The following is a 16,615-nucleotide window of genomic DNA, read 5'->3' on the forward strand; positions in this document are numbered from 1 at the left end:
ATCACGTGCAGCTTTGTCTGATTGAGATCCACAGCACCTCCACTTCCGAAGTTCTGCCACAATGGCGGTCATCCCTGTGTGGGGTCGAATTGGCGACGTCGCGATTATGGTTTGGGCCTGGTTACCTACCTTAAAACACCACGTTGAAGGTGCTACTTATCTCCAAAGCAGCACGGCCCGGCGCCCACCCACAACACTTTTGAACTCTTTCTTTCTGTTGTTTAGTTGCCCATCATGAACTACGGAAAGAAGGACGAGGACGCCGAAAATGGTCTGGTCAAGGTTGACCGGACCCAGGTCTTTCAAGAAGGTGAGCGGGCGCACATATGTATACAGACATACATACATACATACATACATGCATACAGCTTCCACCAAAGCATTGGGAACTGGTGATCGCCCAGGATTCATATGAACATAAGTTTGCTGACCATAGCCACCACTCACCTCGCCATCAGCCCGACTCTTCAACAGCTCCCCGATCCAACCCCGACAATGTCGAATCCTACTCACCAAGATCGCCCTTCTTCTCTACACTGGCGAGAAGTTTCCCCAAAATGAAGCCACGACCCTCTTCTTCGGTATCTCGAAGCTCTTCCAGAACAAGGATGCCAGCTTGCGTCAGATGGTCCACCTCGTCATTAAGGAGCTGGCCAGCTCTGCAGAGGACATCATCATGGTCACGAGTACCATAATGAAGGATACCGGCGGCAGCACCGACATCATCTTCCGGCCAAACGCTATCCGGGCACTGTGCCGTATTATCGATGTATGATGACTCCGAACCTCCTGCTCGGGATGCCAGGCGATGGCTCGGTAAACCTGGTTCAATGTTGCTGACCGGTCTTCTACTCAATACCTAGGCGTCGACTGTGCAATCGATCGAGCGTGTCATGAAGACCGCCATTGTGGACAAGAACCCCTCAGTTTCCTCCGCCGCCCTTGTATCTTCGTACCACCTGCTTCCCATCGCCAGGGATGTCGTGAGGAGATGGCAAAGTGAGACGCAGGAGGCTGCTGCCAGCAACAAGTCCTCGGGTGGCTTCTCGCTTGGCTTCTCGTCCGCATCCAGCTCTATGCCCGTGAACAACTCGACCATGTCGCAGTACCACGCCATCGGCCTTCTCTACCAGATGCGCATGCACGATCGCATGGCTCTTGTCAAGATGGTTCAGCAGTTTGGTGCCCCAGGTGCGGTTAAGAGCCCTGCGGCCCTTGTCATGCTCGTCCGTCTCGCCGCTCAGCTCGCAGAGGAGGACCCTCAGCTGCGCAGGCCCATGATGCAGTTGCTGGATGGGTGGCTGAGGCACAAGAGCGAGATGGTCAACTTTGAGGCTGCAAAGGCCATCTGCGACATGCGGGATGTGACGGACGCCGAGGTTTCTCAAGCAGTACATGTTCTGCAGCTCTTCCTCACTTCGCCGCGTGCCGTCACCAAGTTCGCTGCTCTGCGCATTCTTCACAACTTTGCTTCGTTCAAGCCGAATACCGTCAACGTGTGCAACCCGGACATTGAGCTTCTCATCTCCAACAGCAACCGTTCCATTGCCACTTTTGCCATCACCACTCTTCTCAAGACGGGCAACGAGGCTAGCGTCGATAGGCTTATGAAGCAGATCACTGGTTTCATGTCCGAGATCACAGATGAGTTCAAGATCACGATCGTTGAGGCTATCCGCACACTCTGCCTCAAGTTCCCCAGCAAACAGGCCGGCATGCTGGCCTTCCTCAGCGGTATCCTCCGGGACGAGGGCGGTTACGAGTTCAAGAGGGCTGTGGTCGAGAGCATGTTCGACCTGATCAAGTTCGTGCCCGACTCAAAGGAGGATGCCCTAGCACACCTTTGCGAGTTCATCGAGGACTGCGAGTTCACTAAGCTCGCCGTCCGCATCCTGCACCTTCTAGGTCTCGAGGGTCCCAAGACGTCTCAGCCGACAAAGTACATCCGCTACATCTACAACCGCGTGGTTCTGGAGAATGCCATCGTACGCGCTGCTGCGGTCACTGCCCTTGCCAAGTTTGGCGTTGGTCAGAAGGACCCTGAGGTTAAGCGTAGTGTGCATGTGCTCCTCACACGTTGTCTTGACGACGTCGATGATGAGGTCAGAGATCGTGCTGCGCTGAACCTTCGTCTTATGGACGAGGAGGATGCTTTGGCTGAGAAGTTTGTCAAGAACGGTATGTCTTATGAGTACAAGACCCTATTCCAAGTATTGAGTTGCATGTTGAATGCTGAATGCTGACCCCTGAAACAGACAGCATGTTCTCCCTTCCCTACTTTGAGCACCAGCTTGTCATGTACGTGACTTCGGACGACAAGTCTACATTTGATTCTCCGTTCGACATCTCCAAGATTCCAGTCGTCACCAGAGAACAGGCCGATGCCGAGGACAGGACCAAGAAGCTCACGGCCACAACGCCATCACTGAAGCCCCCGAAGGTTGGTCCGACAAAGGCTGCACCCACTGGCGCCGAGGCGGCCGCTTCTGCCACCGCGGCCGCGCAGAAGTACGCGCAGGAGCTCATGCAGATCCCGGAGATGAAGGAGTTTGGCAGCGTGCTCAAGTCTTCACCGATTGTGGAACTCACCGAGGCAGAGACCGAGTACGTCGTCAGCGTCATCAAGCACATCTTCAAGGAGCACATTGTTCTTCAGTTCGAGGTAAAGAACACGCTGCCTTCTACAGTTCTCGAAAACGTATCCGTGGTGGCTACACCTTCGGATGAGGAGGAGCTCGAGGAGCTCTTCATCATCGAGGCAGAGAAACTGCCTACAGACGAGCCAGGCAAGGTTTATGTCGCATTCAAGAAGGTTTCCGGCGAGGGATCGATGCCCATCAGCACCTTCTCCAACTCGCTTAAGTTTACTACCAAGGAAATCGACCCGACAACCAACGAGCCCGAGGATGAAGGATACGAGGACGAGTACGAGGTTGCCGAGTTTGACCTTTCAGGCAGCGATTATGTCATACCGACATTCGCTAGCAACTTCAACCACCTGTGGGAGCAGGTCGGTGCTGCTGGAGAGGAAGCAGAGGAGACTTTGCAGTTGAGTGCTATGAAGAGCATAGCAGGTAAGTTCACCGCATATGTCTTGTTTGTGGGGCACGGATTTTGCTTGCTATGTACAAATTCTAACGTGTATGTTTCCCAATCTTACAGAAGCCACAGAACAGCTGTCCAAGGCGCTGTCACTACAGCCGCTGGAGGGCACGGACGTACCAGTCAACCAGACGACGCACACGCTCAAGCTGCTTGGAAAGACGGTGAACGGCGGGAGGGTGGTTGCAAACGTGCGGATGGCATACTCTTCCAAATCGGGTGTCACTACAAAGATTACAGTACGCAGCGAGGAAGAGGGTGTTGCCGCTTTGGTCATTGCATCAGTCGAGTAGAAGAGGTAGTTTTTTTTTTGAGACGCATTTTTTTTTTATTATTTCGTTCAGTTGTCACTTTGACAGAAAAGTAACAGCAGGCGTTTTGCTCGTTCCGTTACAGGTTATGCAACACTATATACAGAGAAAGTCTAAAGTCAAGCAATGTTTCGGGAGGTTTTTCATTTCTATTTTTTCATTTCCTCTTTAGTAGATTTAGGGGTCAAACACTCGAAAACTCTGAACATAGGGTCCGGACATCTCGCTCCTCTCGGGGCGGTCAATCCATCCGATGGATTGATTCTGGGCGGGTAAATTGTTCGGCGGGGTTTCATTAGAAAGAAGCAACCAGAAGATCTCAAAGCACAGCGAAATAACAATACTAAAAATGCCAGCGCACATGAATCCATCGCCATGCAGCATGCATACCTGCCTAAGGTATGAACACACATGTACGAAAAAGTTGTTTCTAATGACTACGTAGGGATCTAAAGCACATGTCAACAAAACTGACCCAGAAGTCGGTCTAGAGTGGCAGGAACGCTAAAGTACAAACAAAACAGGACGTGTGGGTGGGACGAGAAAGGGTTTAGGAACGGTAGCTTAGTATAACCACGCGACAAGGTGCCAAACGTGAACTTCTTGGTCACAAGGGAGGCCAAAGCTCGATCATTTATTTGTGTCACTTTTATTGGAAGGAAACTTGTATTTTCCCAGCCGACTTGGTCGTTTGTCTTATAGCCACATGAGAGGTCAGGTTTTCTTTCGGCAAGGTACGGGGTACGTTAATACACGCCGTTTGTTCCCGTTGCGGTGCCGAATCAAAACGGGAGTCCGGGTCCCCACCACCCCTTGTCCCTCTCCGCCATACGGGTGTCGTGGCATTTAAGACTCGCCAAGGTATTACGAAAAAAAGAAAACGACAGGGGTATGATCAAATGACGTTACAGTTGACGGAAGACTGCTACGGAGTAGCTATCAAGGAAAGAAGGGCGAAAAAAAAATGTCGCGCGTTGTAAATTGCAACATGTCCAGACGCGACCGCTTTCAGCAACTTTGAATCCAAATCACTTTTCGTGCCATATTTTGTTGCACATGGTAATGAGCTCTAACTTGACTTGATTTCAGGAAGAGCTTTGCTGTGTTAATTGAAATCTGAATTTTGTTCAACTAATAAGCATCTGGATATTTTCGTCGGTGGCTTTTTGTCGTTTCTTTTTAGTCTCCCCTCCCCATGCAGTAAGGGCTACCTAGCTACCAGTTCACAAAAAAAGCTTCGTCGTTGAACGCCCGCCCAAAGTCGAAGCTAGTCGCCTTTGTCCGCTAGTTTCCGCACCTGCTTTCCAGCCAGGGTCCCCCGCCACAGAAAAGTCGACGATCCCCCCATCGAACCGGCATCGCATCGACTTGGTTTTTTTATCATCTTCTATCTACCTACTCCAAGGCTCAACCCCAGAATCCTCAAAAGCCCTTCTAGGACGAACGACCATCACCAAACATACGAGATCTAGAAAATCGCTCAAGATGGTCTACGTACGCCAGGAGCAGCTCCCTGCGCTCAAGGAGTACAAGTACTCTGGTGTGGACCACTCGCTGCTGTCCAAATACGTCCTGAAGCCCTTTTACACCAATGTCGTCATCAAAATCTTCCCCATGTCCATGGCGCCGAACCTCATCACCCTGACCGGATTCACCTTTGTCGTCGCAAACCTCCTCACCCTGCTGTGGTACAACCCCACTCTCGACCAGGACTGCCCACCTTGGGTCTACTACAGTTGGGCGCTCGGCTTGTTTTTGTATCAGACTTTTGATGCCGTCGACGGCACGCAGGCGTAAGTTTTGTTGAGAACGAAAGGGGTGGGAAGAGGGATATCAAAAAGTCGTAAAGTATGGAAAAGGCTGACCAAAGAACAAAACAAAAACAGACGCCGTACCCACCAGTCCGGACCGCTTGGCGAGCTTTTTGACCATGGCGTTGACGCCGTCAACACTTCCCTCGAGGTCCTACTCTTTGCCGGTAGTCAGAACATGGGCCAGAGCTGGTATACTGTTGCTGTGCTCTTTTCATGTATGAAGGACCCTCCCCCCTGCTTCCACTTCTAGAACTGTTTTGTTCCCGGAAAGTAAAGCAAAGAAGACGAACCATATGCTGACCCACTCCTTGGACAGCCCTCATGACCTTTTACGTCCAAACCTGGGATGAGTACCACACCAAGACCCTGACGCTCGGCATCATCAACGGGCCCGTCGAGGGCATCCTGACCATTGTCGTTGTCTTCATCCTGACGGGCTACCTGGGTGGCGCCTCGTTCTGGCAGCAACCTATGCTCCCGACCCTCGGTGTCCCGGTTTTCGACTTCCTCCCCAGCTTCCTGTACAAGCTCTCCTTCACGCAGGTCTGGATGGTGCAGGGCACTCTGGTCCTGGTCCACAACACGATCGAGTCGTGCCGCAACGTGATCAAGGCCCGCCGCGCGCAGGGTGACCGCTCCCGCTACGCCCTCGTCGGCCTGCTCCCCTTCTTTGGCACGTGGGCCTGTATCCTGGCGTACCTGTTCCTGCAGCCCAACATCAGGCAGGGTCACCTGGTCCCCTTTGCGCTCTTTGCCGGCATCGTCAACGCCTACTCGGTCGGGCAGATTATCACGGCCCACTTGGTCCACCTCAAGTTCCCGTACACAAACGTTCTGACCCTGCCCCTGGCCTGGGGCGTCGTCGACTCGCTCGGCCCCTGGCTGCTGTCCACCTTTGGCTTCGGCTGGCCCTCAGCCCTCGGCGATGGCGTCTACCAGGTCGCCTTCATGTTCTGCCTTCTCGGTATGGCCATCGGCGTCTACGGCAGCTTCGTCGTCGACGTCATCGTCACCATTTGCGACTACCTTGACATTTGGTGCTTGACCATTAAGCACCCTTATGTCGAGGGACAGGAGAATGGCAAGAAGACGAACTAAGAAAAAAAAAACAGAGGGGGACTGCTGTAGGGAATAGATGGGGTGTTTGTGCAGGGGTGTGTTTGTGAAGAACGACGAAAGCAGGAACAATACCAATACAACTCTCCTGGTCTGTTTGTTCTTTTCTTCATTGGGGGCGCCGTGAGAGCGACTCGAGTTTTGCCACAAAGGGGTGTTGCTGGTGCGCTACACGCTTTATGCAAAAGCTTTTTACACCCCCTATCCAACGCAGCCTTTGGCTTATTACATGGAAGCATACTGTTGACGATGAGGGGCAAGAAGTCTGAATTTGGTATGCCGGGCGATGACGGTAGGGATCTAGGGGATTTCTCGGTTTCGGTTTTTATTCATGTTTGAGTTGAGTCTTTGCTTGGGTTTTCCCTCCAGTCAAGAGTTTCTTGGTACTGGATTTCCTTTTTTTCCTTCCTTTTTTGTTCATCCTTGGTTCTTTTTGTTTTTCTTTTCTTCTTTTTCTTTTTTTCTACAGAGATACCAAATATGCAGGTCCCGGTTTTTGTCTTTTCTTTTTTTTTCGGTTGGTATAATTTAGACGGAAACCTTCCCACAAATGGTGGCTTTCTTTTCCTTTTACAATTGAACTCTTTTAGATATAGTAATTTGGGATGGGAAATGGACCTCTCGGCAAGCAAAGAAATCTATTATGTCTAAACTTTGGGGGAAGAAAATCCACTAGACCCGGTCTAGACCTAGATGAAGTACAGCGTAGGATGAGGGCAGTAACTACCCGGGGGAGGGGGGGGTGTGGTTTGATCAGAACCAGACTACCCAAAATGATCACTGAGTTGTTGTCGAACTATTTACGCCACCAAGTCTGGATCGGTCTCTTTTTTTACAGTGCTTGATCGAAGAGGCAAAATCAGTTATAAACTCCAAAAGTGCTCGAGACGTAACCACATAACTTCATGTCTACCTGACAAAATGAATGTGCACCAAGAAGGTGAAGAGATGGTAGTTTCGGAAGAATGAGCAAGGTATCCAGAAGACAGAAATATAAATAAAAGAGAAAAAAAGGAAAGGAAAAAAAAGTACTACAAAATATTCCCGGGCAATTGAGAGAAACAAGGAAAGAGAGCAAGAACCAAAAGGACGCCGAACGCTTACCCTGCTCCGCCGTAAATAGCCAGATTCCACCTGTTTTGACCCCGAACTAAGATATAAATAATAAAGTCCCGTCGTAGGGGATGACCAAAATATACCACTTTAAGAAGACAATTTTTTTTTTCAATTTGTGACAGCTCGAAAAGAAAAAAAAGAGTAGAGGCAAAGTCCCTGACTCAAAAGCTTTCAATCAAAGACAAATAGAAGCTAGAGATCGAGTTGCTGTCAAGCAACGCCTTGATCGAGCGTTGGATTCTTGCCGTTAGGCGTTGGGCCTCGCAATTATATCAGTGTGTCGCTTCCGTTCGCAACGCTCTGCTCGATTGCGGCGACAATGTCACTCTCCTTGAACACAGGTCCCTGTCCGTCGCATTTGGCTAGTCCCTTGAGACTGTTGCTGATCTCAGCGACGTCGACAAGGCCTTGCTTGTACAGGTCGTGGTTTACAATCAGATCCCACGTGGCTCCCGCGTCATACAGCCTCTCACCGTCGCTACTGAGCGAGATACGGTGCGAAAAGCTCTTGTTGTCGTGCCCAGAGAGCACGTCGCTGTAGAAGTCGGTTGGGTTATACCTCATGGGGCCTGTCTCTAAGGGCGGCGAGCCGTGGCTGTGAGATGGAGAGCCGCCCATGCCTCCGGAGTGAGATGTTGTCGCTCGCAATATCTCGTTCTCCGTGCTGATCTTCTGCAGGTCCCGCTTCAGCTTCTCGTTTTCCGTGGCGGCTTGCTGCTGCGCGGCTTCTAGGTCGGCCAGCTTGGCCTCGAGGTCCTTGACGTGACGTTCTTTGCGTTCCCGAAACGCTCGTTGGCTGTAAATCGTGGTCAGTACCAGTTAGCGCTCCGGCTCAGCATGGCCACATGGTCTTGTCTTACCACCGGGACGGGGGGACCTTTGTGTGGCAAAAGCAGGAGCAATTAAAATGAAGGGTTGAACCAGGGGAAAACGCCAAGTATCGGGCAGAACGACGTGGCTGTCAGACCCGAGAAGACCCATGGCTGATCATATTTTAACGAGTTGGTGTCTCCCGAGTCTGTTTTACAATCATGCAGAGTGTCAAGGAGACCTGGCGCTTAGAGATATGAATGGCTTGGGGATTAAGTGGGGTGGGTGATACAAGCAAAGGGGCATATGCTATGTGTAACATTCATGGAGGCGTGTGTCGAGGGTACAAGGACCTCGACAGGATGATATCGGGGGATGGAAGGGATAACTCAGATGATATAGAGTGGTAAGAGAACGGTGTTACATACGCAGCTCTGTTTTGTGCCTTCCTCTTATTTGTGCCAAGACCGGATTCCTCTTCTTCGGCACTATTGGAACCAGCCCCGGCGGTGTTACTGGATGTCTTAGGGGCCAGTTGAGGCGCTCGTTGCTGCTCCGTCACCTCCTCTTTGGGTCCCTGAAGCGGTGGGGAGACGACCATACCACCGGGGCCGCCGTTGAGGATCTGGGCTGCATGTGCATGACCGTGGATGGCGGCAGCATTGGGCGGCGTGGGTGGCGCAGGGAAGGTCTGTTGTGGGTGACGCTGAGGCGGTTGCTGTTGCGCATCAGGGTTCGGCACTTGAGGGAAGGGGGCCGGCGCGTAGCTTTCAAAGGTCTGGAACTGCTGTTCGTGGGGGTTGTAATCGGTATAAAGCTCCTGAGTGGGTATCTTCTCTTGTCAGCGATTATCAAGCAGCTGCCGAGCTAAAGTTGGGTAATGCCTGTCTAAACAAGGGACGGGCCGCAGCCGGGTCACCACGCGCCATGTGGTGCAAAAGTGCGGAGAAGATGAGATTCGCGGCTGCATAGACGTGACAACACTTCCGGTCACTAGTTATAACAAAAGCAGCATCGCTTGCTTCCAATGCCACCTGGCCGTGCGTGCCTTGCCTTGGTACCCTGCTTATTGGGGGGGGGGTAACAAGCTTTGGGCGTAGGGCAGCTTCCTGCAGAGCACGGTCTTAAAGACAAGCCTTCGATGCAGCGAGAAAGCCACCACAGATCAGAAGATGCAAAGTATAATAAAGAAGCAATTCGTACCGGAGGAGTGGAGTTGAACTCTTCTGAAGGCCCCGAGTTGGAATGCGATGGCGTCAATGGCGGCATGCCTATGAACTGATAGGGCTGCGCGCCAGGGAAGTAGGCGGCGGCGCCTGGGTGCGTGTGATGGTATTCCATTGTGTCCGATCGCTTGCTTTCGCTCGTTCCTGGCTGCGTAGGTATACAGGAGGTTGATGTCCGATCCGGAGCTCGGTCTTTTGTTCGTAGTCCGGGTTTGTTTATGCTTCAGGGGTTCGGCGGGAGGTGCTCCGGTTCACGAAGATGAGGGCACAGCTTTCGAGGGCAAGCCCAAGATATCTTGTTACCTTCAATCGTGCAGCTTTTTTTTCGTCTTTCTTTCTTTCTTGGGGGGTTTTTTTTTGTCGTCGCTGTCGTAGTTGAAAAAGTTGAACTGAGCGAGTGTCCGAATCACGACGGACTAGACGGACGAGAGGAAGTGGGGGCTTTTTGAGAAGGAGCTCCGACACTGATCCCGATGCATACGGATTTGCCTGGCAAGGGGGTGGTGTGTTGCACTGCAGAGTGGCTAGTGGGCGATCTGTTTGTGGTGGTGCAGATGGGCGTGCCTGCAAAACCCAAAACGAGACCAGCAATCGCCCGCTTGGCGAACGGTAAACGGCGACCATCCAAAACGTCGAGGTGGCCGAGTGGGTCCAATCCGTTTGTTGATTCGGTTCTGGACCCTCTGGTTGCGACGGTAGAGCCAGGGTAGGCTGTTCAAATTCCGTTTTTTGTGTTTGTTTCTGCAGGCCGGGATTGGATACTCTCGACGATCGTGAGTTGAGATGCACCGATTTACTCCACCCATCCCGACCTTTGCCAGAAACAAGCCTGGTTGTTAGAGTTGCGGATCCTCCCAGGTTGAGCACGGCTGCCAACCTTGAGTTGCGTGACTTCTCAAATTTTGGCTTTTTCACGGATTCGGCACGCAGCCCGACTGCAAGCCTATGCCTGTGTTGAAAGATGGACCGAATAAGGATGCATTTCGTAAAGGTGATGAAAAAATCCCACATATGCTGCCTAGGAAAGAGTATGGTCTTTTTTTTCTTAGCGTACTAGGTACGGATAGGTATAATTTAGGAAAAGTATGGATGGTAGCTAGATTGTTAAGATGGCTAGGTAGGTAGGTAGGTAGCTAAGGTACCTAGCAAGCTAGGTAGGGTAAATATGACAATGCAGGTACCTTACTCAGGCCAGTATAGTATAGTTTGCAATATTGACCACGAACGGATTTCCAGGACTCGACTTAGTTAAGGTACCTACCTATCGTATGTACGTACTCCGTAGGTATGGAAATGCATGTAGTATAGTAGTAAGCGAAAAGCATTGCCAAGATATGTCGCCTACATAGTAGATACGGAGGTAGTTTGTCGACATGTCATATTATTCCTTGCAAAAGCTGTTACCGAAGTTGCTTTTTCCTACTTTCCATAGCTCTCTATTCGCTCCATTCCATTCTATAACCCGGCCTTTGCAGTAGCGCGATGCAGCATGTGTGCTGGAGAAGTAGCGCAAGCGAGGGTCATCCTGGGAACATGGACCGTATTCTTTGCCTGTACCACAGTAAGGTAGCTAGCTACCTTACCTAGCTAGCCTCACTCGAATCCCGTCTATCGGCCGGACAAGATAAGTTGTCCACCCGAAGCCTTTTTCTGAGAACCTGAATGAGGGAATATTAGAATTGCAAATTTTCTTCCGATTGTGCAGCGAGTCGGAATTTATCCAAGGACTTTTCCAGGATGGTCTCGAAGCTTTTTTTGTTTTTGGTTCGTGATGCCCTGACTACTTGCAGGAGACAAGGTAGTACGCAATACGACGCAACTAGTTACAGGTTTATTTATTTACATGGTAGACATCACAGATCTGATAGGTACAAATAGGGGTATAGTTTGTGCTGGAACGTGTCCTGCCTTTTAGTCCTAGGTGCCAAATCGAATCGAATCGAACTGTTTCTATCACGACGTATTATCATCTATCGTACGGACACCGAGAACTCCGTACCCAAGTCCCTTGCTTGCATTACGTATCCAATGTACAGACAGGGCTGGGTCGACGATGTGACCAGTTACTGCAGAGTAGCAATCGGTGGGGTCGGCTCCTTGGCCCGCTTTGCCTTGGCCTTCAATCGCTCCGTGTTCTTTGGCCCGGGACCTCCGTTTTCCTTTTGCCCATGTGGAGCCGACAACCGTCCCGTCCGATCCCTCGGCACCCCCAATCGGTTGTTGGGCTACAAATGGGAACTCATGTTTACAGCTAGAAAGAGTATGGATGGATGATCAGGTACGTTCTCCTCGCCTGAACTTTTTTCTTTTTCTTTTTTTACGAGTGTGTCAGTCAACCTAACGCCGGCCTCAGGAGTCAGCGGCTCGACAAACCTAGCGCTCAATTAAGTGAAATCGATGCGAATCATGTAGCCGACCCATTAGCTCAGGCTGTCTTTCAAGAAGGGTTTGTGTACTACCAGCAATGTCTCGTCAACACGTGCTCGAAAGACTATGAACGAGTCGCGCTCCTCGGTTCGATGCCCAACTTCATGAACCCAACCTTTAATCAAGACTAAGTAGCACGTTTTAGGTCTTGAAGGATGTTTGCGCCAGTCGCACCCTGCTATGGGGTATGTATGGTCGGACGACAAGGGCCACGGCTTGCTTCATCTTTGGGGAGCCTGTCAGTGAATATTTGGCAAGGACAATGACTTAGTCACAATCACCTATCTGCCTAGGTGGTTCAACACGTTGATGCCAGCGAGCTTGATTCAGTCTTAACCCCAGTCTCTATATCCAAGTGGACATAATGCCATAAAAAGAACCACTCGGAGCGTTCCGGAAGTAGGCGATAACGTCTATGGGACATGAAAATAGATCGGAATATCCGAAGCAGCGCGCATTCGGACCTCCCCATCTCTTTCTGAACTTTAGATTTGAAGATCTGAAGAGAGCCAAGAGCTCAAAGAACAAGATCTGCCAAGTTAGGACCATCCTGGCTAACCTGGTTTTTTTATTGCTCCTGGACATTTGGTGCGGGAAGCCATACGGTAGGTTGTACGAGGGTCCCAAGCTTATAATGGCAAGGTATGATCATTACAAAATCCAAGCCGACTTGGCGAACAAAAAAAAAAAAAAAAAAAAAAAAAAAAGAAGGAGGAAAGAGAAGAGAACAAGGCTTCTTATGGCTTGTATGATTAATTTCCCGAGTTTCTCCATAAAGACCCTGGTGTGGATGTTGGCTGTCGTCCCATCAACTTACTAATACCTCGTTCACTTGCTACTTTTCATATTTTTAATTGCATGGGGGAAATGATGGGCCATGGCCTTGCCTCTACTGCAGTACAGTAATGGATTCTATAACCGCGGTCAAAGGGCTGCAGATTGGTTGTGCGATCTGTTGAATCGACCAGTTGAAGGCTGTTGTCTATACGCAACCAGCTTTCAACTTCTCCGTGACGGCGGGCACGTCGATTGCATATTTTGACCTTCGTTTCTCGCCTTTCCCAGTACAAACCTGCAATATCTACCCAAAACACGAACCAAATTGGAGTATGGGCATGGAGCAGCGCAGTGCTGTATGCTTGCACCAAAGGTCCATGGCATCTGTTTGATGTTGGACTCTGTGCACAGCTTCAATAATTGCAGGTTTGACGAGGTTTCCAGCGAACCAGGTTTTGTCTGAAATAGCGTCAAAATTTGCTGCGGTCCAATGTCGACATTACGGATGGGAGGCCTCTCCAAGTCGCAGTATGTCCTGCGTGCGCGAGATGCACATGGATCTGCAGCAAGAGGATGAAAGGTGCCATGTGCATGCTTGCCATGGCAACAGGCGTGCCAGCATGCAGACCGATTTGTGTCTTTTTTTTTGATTTTATTTTTTCATGGCAAAGCTCTAGGTAGGTACCTTAGACTTAAAGAATATCATTTACTAATGAGCAAAGTCTACCAAAAGCCACATTGGGTAGGCGCAATCAAGCAACTTAGCAGACAGGGTCCCGTTTGCTTGATTCCCGTCAATTCTTTTGTGGCCTTTTTGCGGGGAAAAGAGGTGACGATCTCGCCAATCTGCTGGAAGGAACCACGGCTGCATTCCTTCTGATTTCTATCAGATAGCCGTCATCATTCTTCCCATATTTGGCTGTCGGTTGCTGTCCGCACACGACAGACTTACCTATCTTACCTGGTAGGTACCTACCTTAGGTTTTCAAAGGAAGTATTGCAGCAAAGAAACTGCATTAGTTCATGCAAAGAAAGCATGCAATCCACTGCTAAACGCATTCTCTCACATTACCTGCCTGCCCTAAAGTACATTAATGGCATTTATTTCCTCCTTACATGCAATGAAATGTTTGCAAATCTCCGCTAACAGCAGCACACACATACACACACACTCCTTTGACCCGAGTCTCCCCTAACCTGCAGTCTCTCCCTTCTTCTAATCCCAGGATCGGTCTCTGGCTGACCCAGAGCCACTTGCCCTATCGCGCCACTCATCACTTTCCGTCACATACCTATCACTTCTCCCACCGTATTAGAACCTCACTGGATTCTGGAGAAAGGCACCGATTGTCAAGACAAAAGTCAGTCCTTCTGATATTTGAGACTGGTACATACATGGCAAGGGGAAAGGTGACAAGGTGAGGTATGCCCGCCCTCTTTTGATTTCGGGCAGTAACGGTTCCTGACCCGTCAATCCTTCATTCAACAGGGCGTCCCTCCGTGCACGGGTCCATCTGCGTCATCAAACCACACGCTCTTTACCTCAGGCACATATCATATCTGACATTTGCATCTGAAGCAAATCTCATCGGCTCGCATCAAAGCCACCTGTTCCTTCTAAAAGCCCTGCCACGACTGCTGCCCCATACCATAGCCGCCATGTCCTTCTCCCAGGGCCATAGGTCGGACCGTGGCCAACAAGGCCCCCGGTCGTTTGCCAACACCAGCGTGGAGGAGCATGCTACTTCGCCTGCTCTCACTCCAGGCTCAGATGTGTCTGACACTTTAAGACCAACCTATACCACCGCCGGCACCCTTTACAATCCCGGTACTGCTGCCCCCATTCAAGCTCCTATCAGGAAAGGACGAAATAACCGCTGGCAGTCCTCGCACGTGTCTGAATTGGCCGGCCTGCCTAAGTCCATTCTCGCCAATCTTCCCCTGAACATGCACAGGACCAGGTCTCCTGCAACGACCGCCTCCAGCCTCAAGCATTACGCGCCGCTCCAACAGAACTACGATCGTGCAATGACGCCACCAACAAAGGAGGATATTTATTTTGAGTCTGGAGACATGGACACAGCCGCTTCATCGGTACTCTCTTCAATACCTCTTGACCACGATCGACTTTTGCAGCCCCGTTTGTCTGCCATAAATACCACCGACACCTCCAGGGCTATATCTCAGAACAGCAGCAAGGAAGAAAGCGAGGATAGTGAATGCATGGTAGATGCTGCCGCCGATGCTCTGGCTGCTCGTCTGAACTTCAAAAGTCTCACTAGTCTAGCTTCTTATGATAACCCTTCTCAGCAAATTGCCAAGCGTGCTTTGGCACGGGGCAGAAGTTCACTCAAGTACCCCGAATTGCCTATGCATGGGACGGCAAACACTTCTCTACAGTCTCAAAGCTTTCGGGAGCAAGAAAGGCAAAAACCTACCAGTCTGTCACAGTCGTGTTCGTCGGCCACCCAGGCCGATCGACAGTTTGCCGGCTTTACAAACAACCCGAAGGCGCTGTGGCCCGTAAGCGAATCGTTTTTGAATCAGAATCTATCACAGCTTTCATTGAATCGGGGGCCCAAGGCTCTTGTCTCAGCCATTGATACAGCATATCCATCCGCTCTCTCCACCGGCCCCGGCGCTCCCCTTCCTCTTACAGCAGGCCCTCCAGGACTTCGTCAGTACCGACCGTCCTCCTTTGAGGTAAATGCACCTGCAGCTAGCAGTGTATCTAAGCTGCCAAGCCGAATCTACGATACCGAGAACGGACGGCGGAAGCGAAATAAATCGCCTCACTGGACTCTTCGCGGAGCTCAGCAAGATCTTAACTCTGGCTCCTACATGAATGAGAGCTCCCTGACTGATCAACTTGATTCCGAGCCCGCAACAGCAGACCGTCTAGAGCCAGCAAACTCAGATTTTGGCTTGCCGGATATACCTGCTAGGACTTCACTGGCAAGCTCTCTGGTCTACGAGACCGAATCTCCCAGCAAGATTGGCCAGTATTATCCCGATCAGCTTCCCCCAGACTACACACCTAGCAAGAAGTCAGATTTCCAAACAAGCGACTGGGAGGCAGAGTGTATGGCACGCCGTCGGTGCCCAGGCCGCAGAACCGCAGAGCAACTCGCACGACATCAAAGAAAGGTCGACGAATCTTGGTACGCCGGTATTTCACGTATTCATCAGACTATGGACGACGCTATAGCGCAGATGCAGACAAGACAACTTCTACATACCATTGGACGTCCAGAGCATGCCGATGTCTTCAGCATGAGCGGGTCTACTCTGGATCATCCGAAAGGACGTGAGCTCTCGTTGCAAGACGTCATCAACACGGATCGTTGGAGGCATGCTGAACCACTCCTCAACATGGCCTTTTCAACGCTTTTAAGCTATGTCGACGAGTGCGGACCCAACAGACAGCGGTCTCCCTTTGTGGAATATCGCGAATGGCGTGACATGAAGACTGCCGAAAGACATCGGGCTTGGTCGACAGAAAACTTAGAGTGGTAGATTTGTCGCCATGAAGCATTCTGTGATGTTTGAGCTGCGTGGGCCAAACGAAAATGGCCACACCTAATTGACTTTGGGGACATACGCTGTTCCCCGCCCTGATATTTTGCGTTTCTCTTCTGCTTTATTGATCAAAACTGATGGAATATCACGAAGAACCTAGGATTTGCAGGATTATTGAGAAACAGACATATTCATTGCGGAACGTCTGAATCTGGATTATGTTATGGGCGCTTCTTCTTGTCTACCTCCATTCCGACGAAAAGCATCAGGCTTTATTCTCACATTTTTGTGGCTGGTTTGCACAACACACTGAAAAATCACAAAAAAGGCGGGATGCTTAGTTTGGGTCTGGTGGTTGGTTGTCTATGAAAGTGCATCCACTTTCTGTTTGCATGAT

At 50.6% G+C, this 16,615-nt stretch overlaps 5 protein-coding genes across 5 annotated transcripts; 4 read left to right on the forward strand and 1 right to left on the reverse strand.

The window, feature by feature from the left end:
- The first annotated feature begins 153 nt into the window (after nt 1–153).
- PgNI_10790 (uncharacterized protein) lies at nt 154–4,042 on the forward strand. The gene is made up of 5 exons (XM_031130763.1): nt 154–310; nt 459–769; nt 864–2,178; nt 2,256–3,074; nt 3,163–4,042. The coding sequence occupies exons 1-5, from the start codon at nt 235–237 to the stop codon at nt 3,393–3,395; spliced, it is 2,754 nt and encodes a 917-aa protein (XP_030979839.1). The 5' UTR covers nt 154–234; the 3' UTR covers nt 3,396–4,042.
- Nucleotides 4,043–4,503: 461 nt separating this feature from the next.
- Nucleotides 4,504–6,325, forward strand: PgNI_10791 (uncharacterized protein; the record flags this gene model as incomplete). The annotated part of the gene is made up of 3 exons (XM_031130764.1): nt 4,504–5,206; nt 5,300–5,442; nt 5,544–6,325. The coding sequence occupies exons 1-3, from the start codon at nt 4,899–4,901 to the stop codon at nt 6,323–6,325; spliced, it is 1,233 nt and encodes a 410-aa protein (XP_030979840.1). The 5' UTR covers nt 4,504–4,898.
- A 700-nt stretch (nt 6,326–7,025) lies between these two features.
- On the reverse strand, nt 7,026–9,956 carry PgNI_10792 (uncharacterized protein). The gene is made up of 3 exons (XM_031130765.1): nt 9,473–9,956; nt 8,698–9,089; nt 7,026–8,255 (listed from the first exon to the last, which is right to left on the reverse strand). Exons 1-3 carry the CDS (start codon nt 9,608–9,610, stop codon nt 7,727–7,729), a joined length of 1,059 nt encoding a protein of 352 aa, XP_030979837.1. The 5' UTR covers nt 9,611–9,956; the 3' UTR covers nt 7,026–7,726.
- Nucleotides 9,957–13,977: 4,021 nt separating this feature from the next.
- On the forward strand, nt 13,978–14,258 carry PgNI_10793 (uncharacterized protein; the record flags this gene model as incomplete). The annotated part of the gene is made up of 2 exons (XM_031130766.1): nt 13,978–14,117; nt 14,189–14,258. Coding segments are annotated over 2 exons (210 nt in total), but the record flags the coding sequence as incomplete, so codon positions are not given.
- A 100-nt stretch (nt 14,259–14,358) lies between these two features.
- Nucleotides 14,359–16,215, forward strand: PgNI_10794 (uncharacterized protein; the record flags this gene model as incomplete). Its single annotated transcript, XM_031130767.1, has 1 exon — nt 14,359–16,215. One exon carries the CDS (start codon nt 14,359–14,361, stop codon nt 16,213–16,215), a length of 1,857 nt encoding a protein of 618 aa, XP_030979843.1.
- Nucleotides 16,216–16,615: the final 400 nt, after the last annotated feature.

The sequence above is a fragment of the Pyricularia grisea genome, chromosome VII (genome assembly GCF_004355905.1).
Source record: "Pyricularia grisea strain NI907 chromosome VII, whole genome shotgun sequence".
Classification (NCBI taxonomy): Eukaryota; Fungi; Ascomycota; class Sordariomycetes; order Magnaporthales; family Pyriculariaceae; genus Pyricularia; species Pyricularia grisea.

What these genes read in the sequence shown, in the direction of transcription:
- PgNI_10790 (XM_031130763.1), top strand. Translation starts at nt 235, where the DNA reads ATGAACTACGGAAAGAAGGACGAGGACGCCGAAAATGGTCTGGTCAAG. An exon ending in TGAGAAGTTTGTCAAGAACG is followed by an intron (nt 2,179 to 2,255) that starts GTATGTCTTATG and finishes CCCCTGAAACAG; the next exon opens with ACAGCATGTTCTCCCTTCCC. An exon ending in TGCTATGAAGAGCATAGCAG is followed by an intron (nt 3,075 to 3,162) that starts GTAAGTTCACCG and finishes CCAATCTTACAG; the next exon opens with AAGCCACAGAACAGCTGTCC.
- PgNI_10792 (XM_031130765.1), bottom strand. Translation starts at nt 9,610, where the DNA reads ATGGAATACCATCACACGCACCCAGGCGCCGCCGCCTACTTCCCTGGC. An exon ending in AGTTCAACTCCACTCCTCCG is followed by an intron (nt 9,090 to 9,472) that starts GTACGAATTGCT and finishes ATACCCACTCAG; the next exon opens with GAGCTTTATACCGATTACAA. An exon ending in AAGGCACAAAACAGAGCTGC is followed by an intron (nt 8,256 to 8,697) that starts GTATGTAACACC and finishes CACGATTTACAG; the next exon opens with CCAACGAGCGTTTCGGGAAC.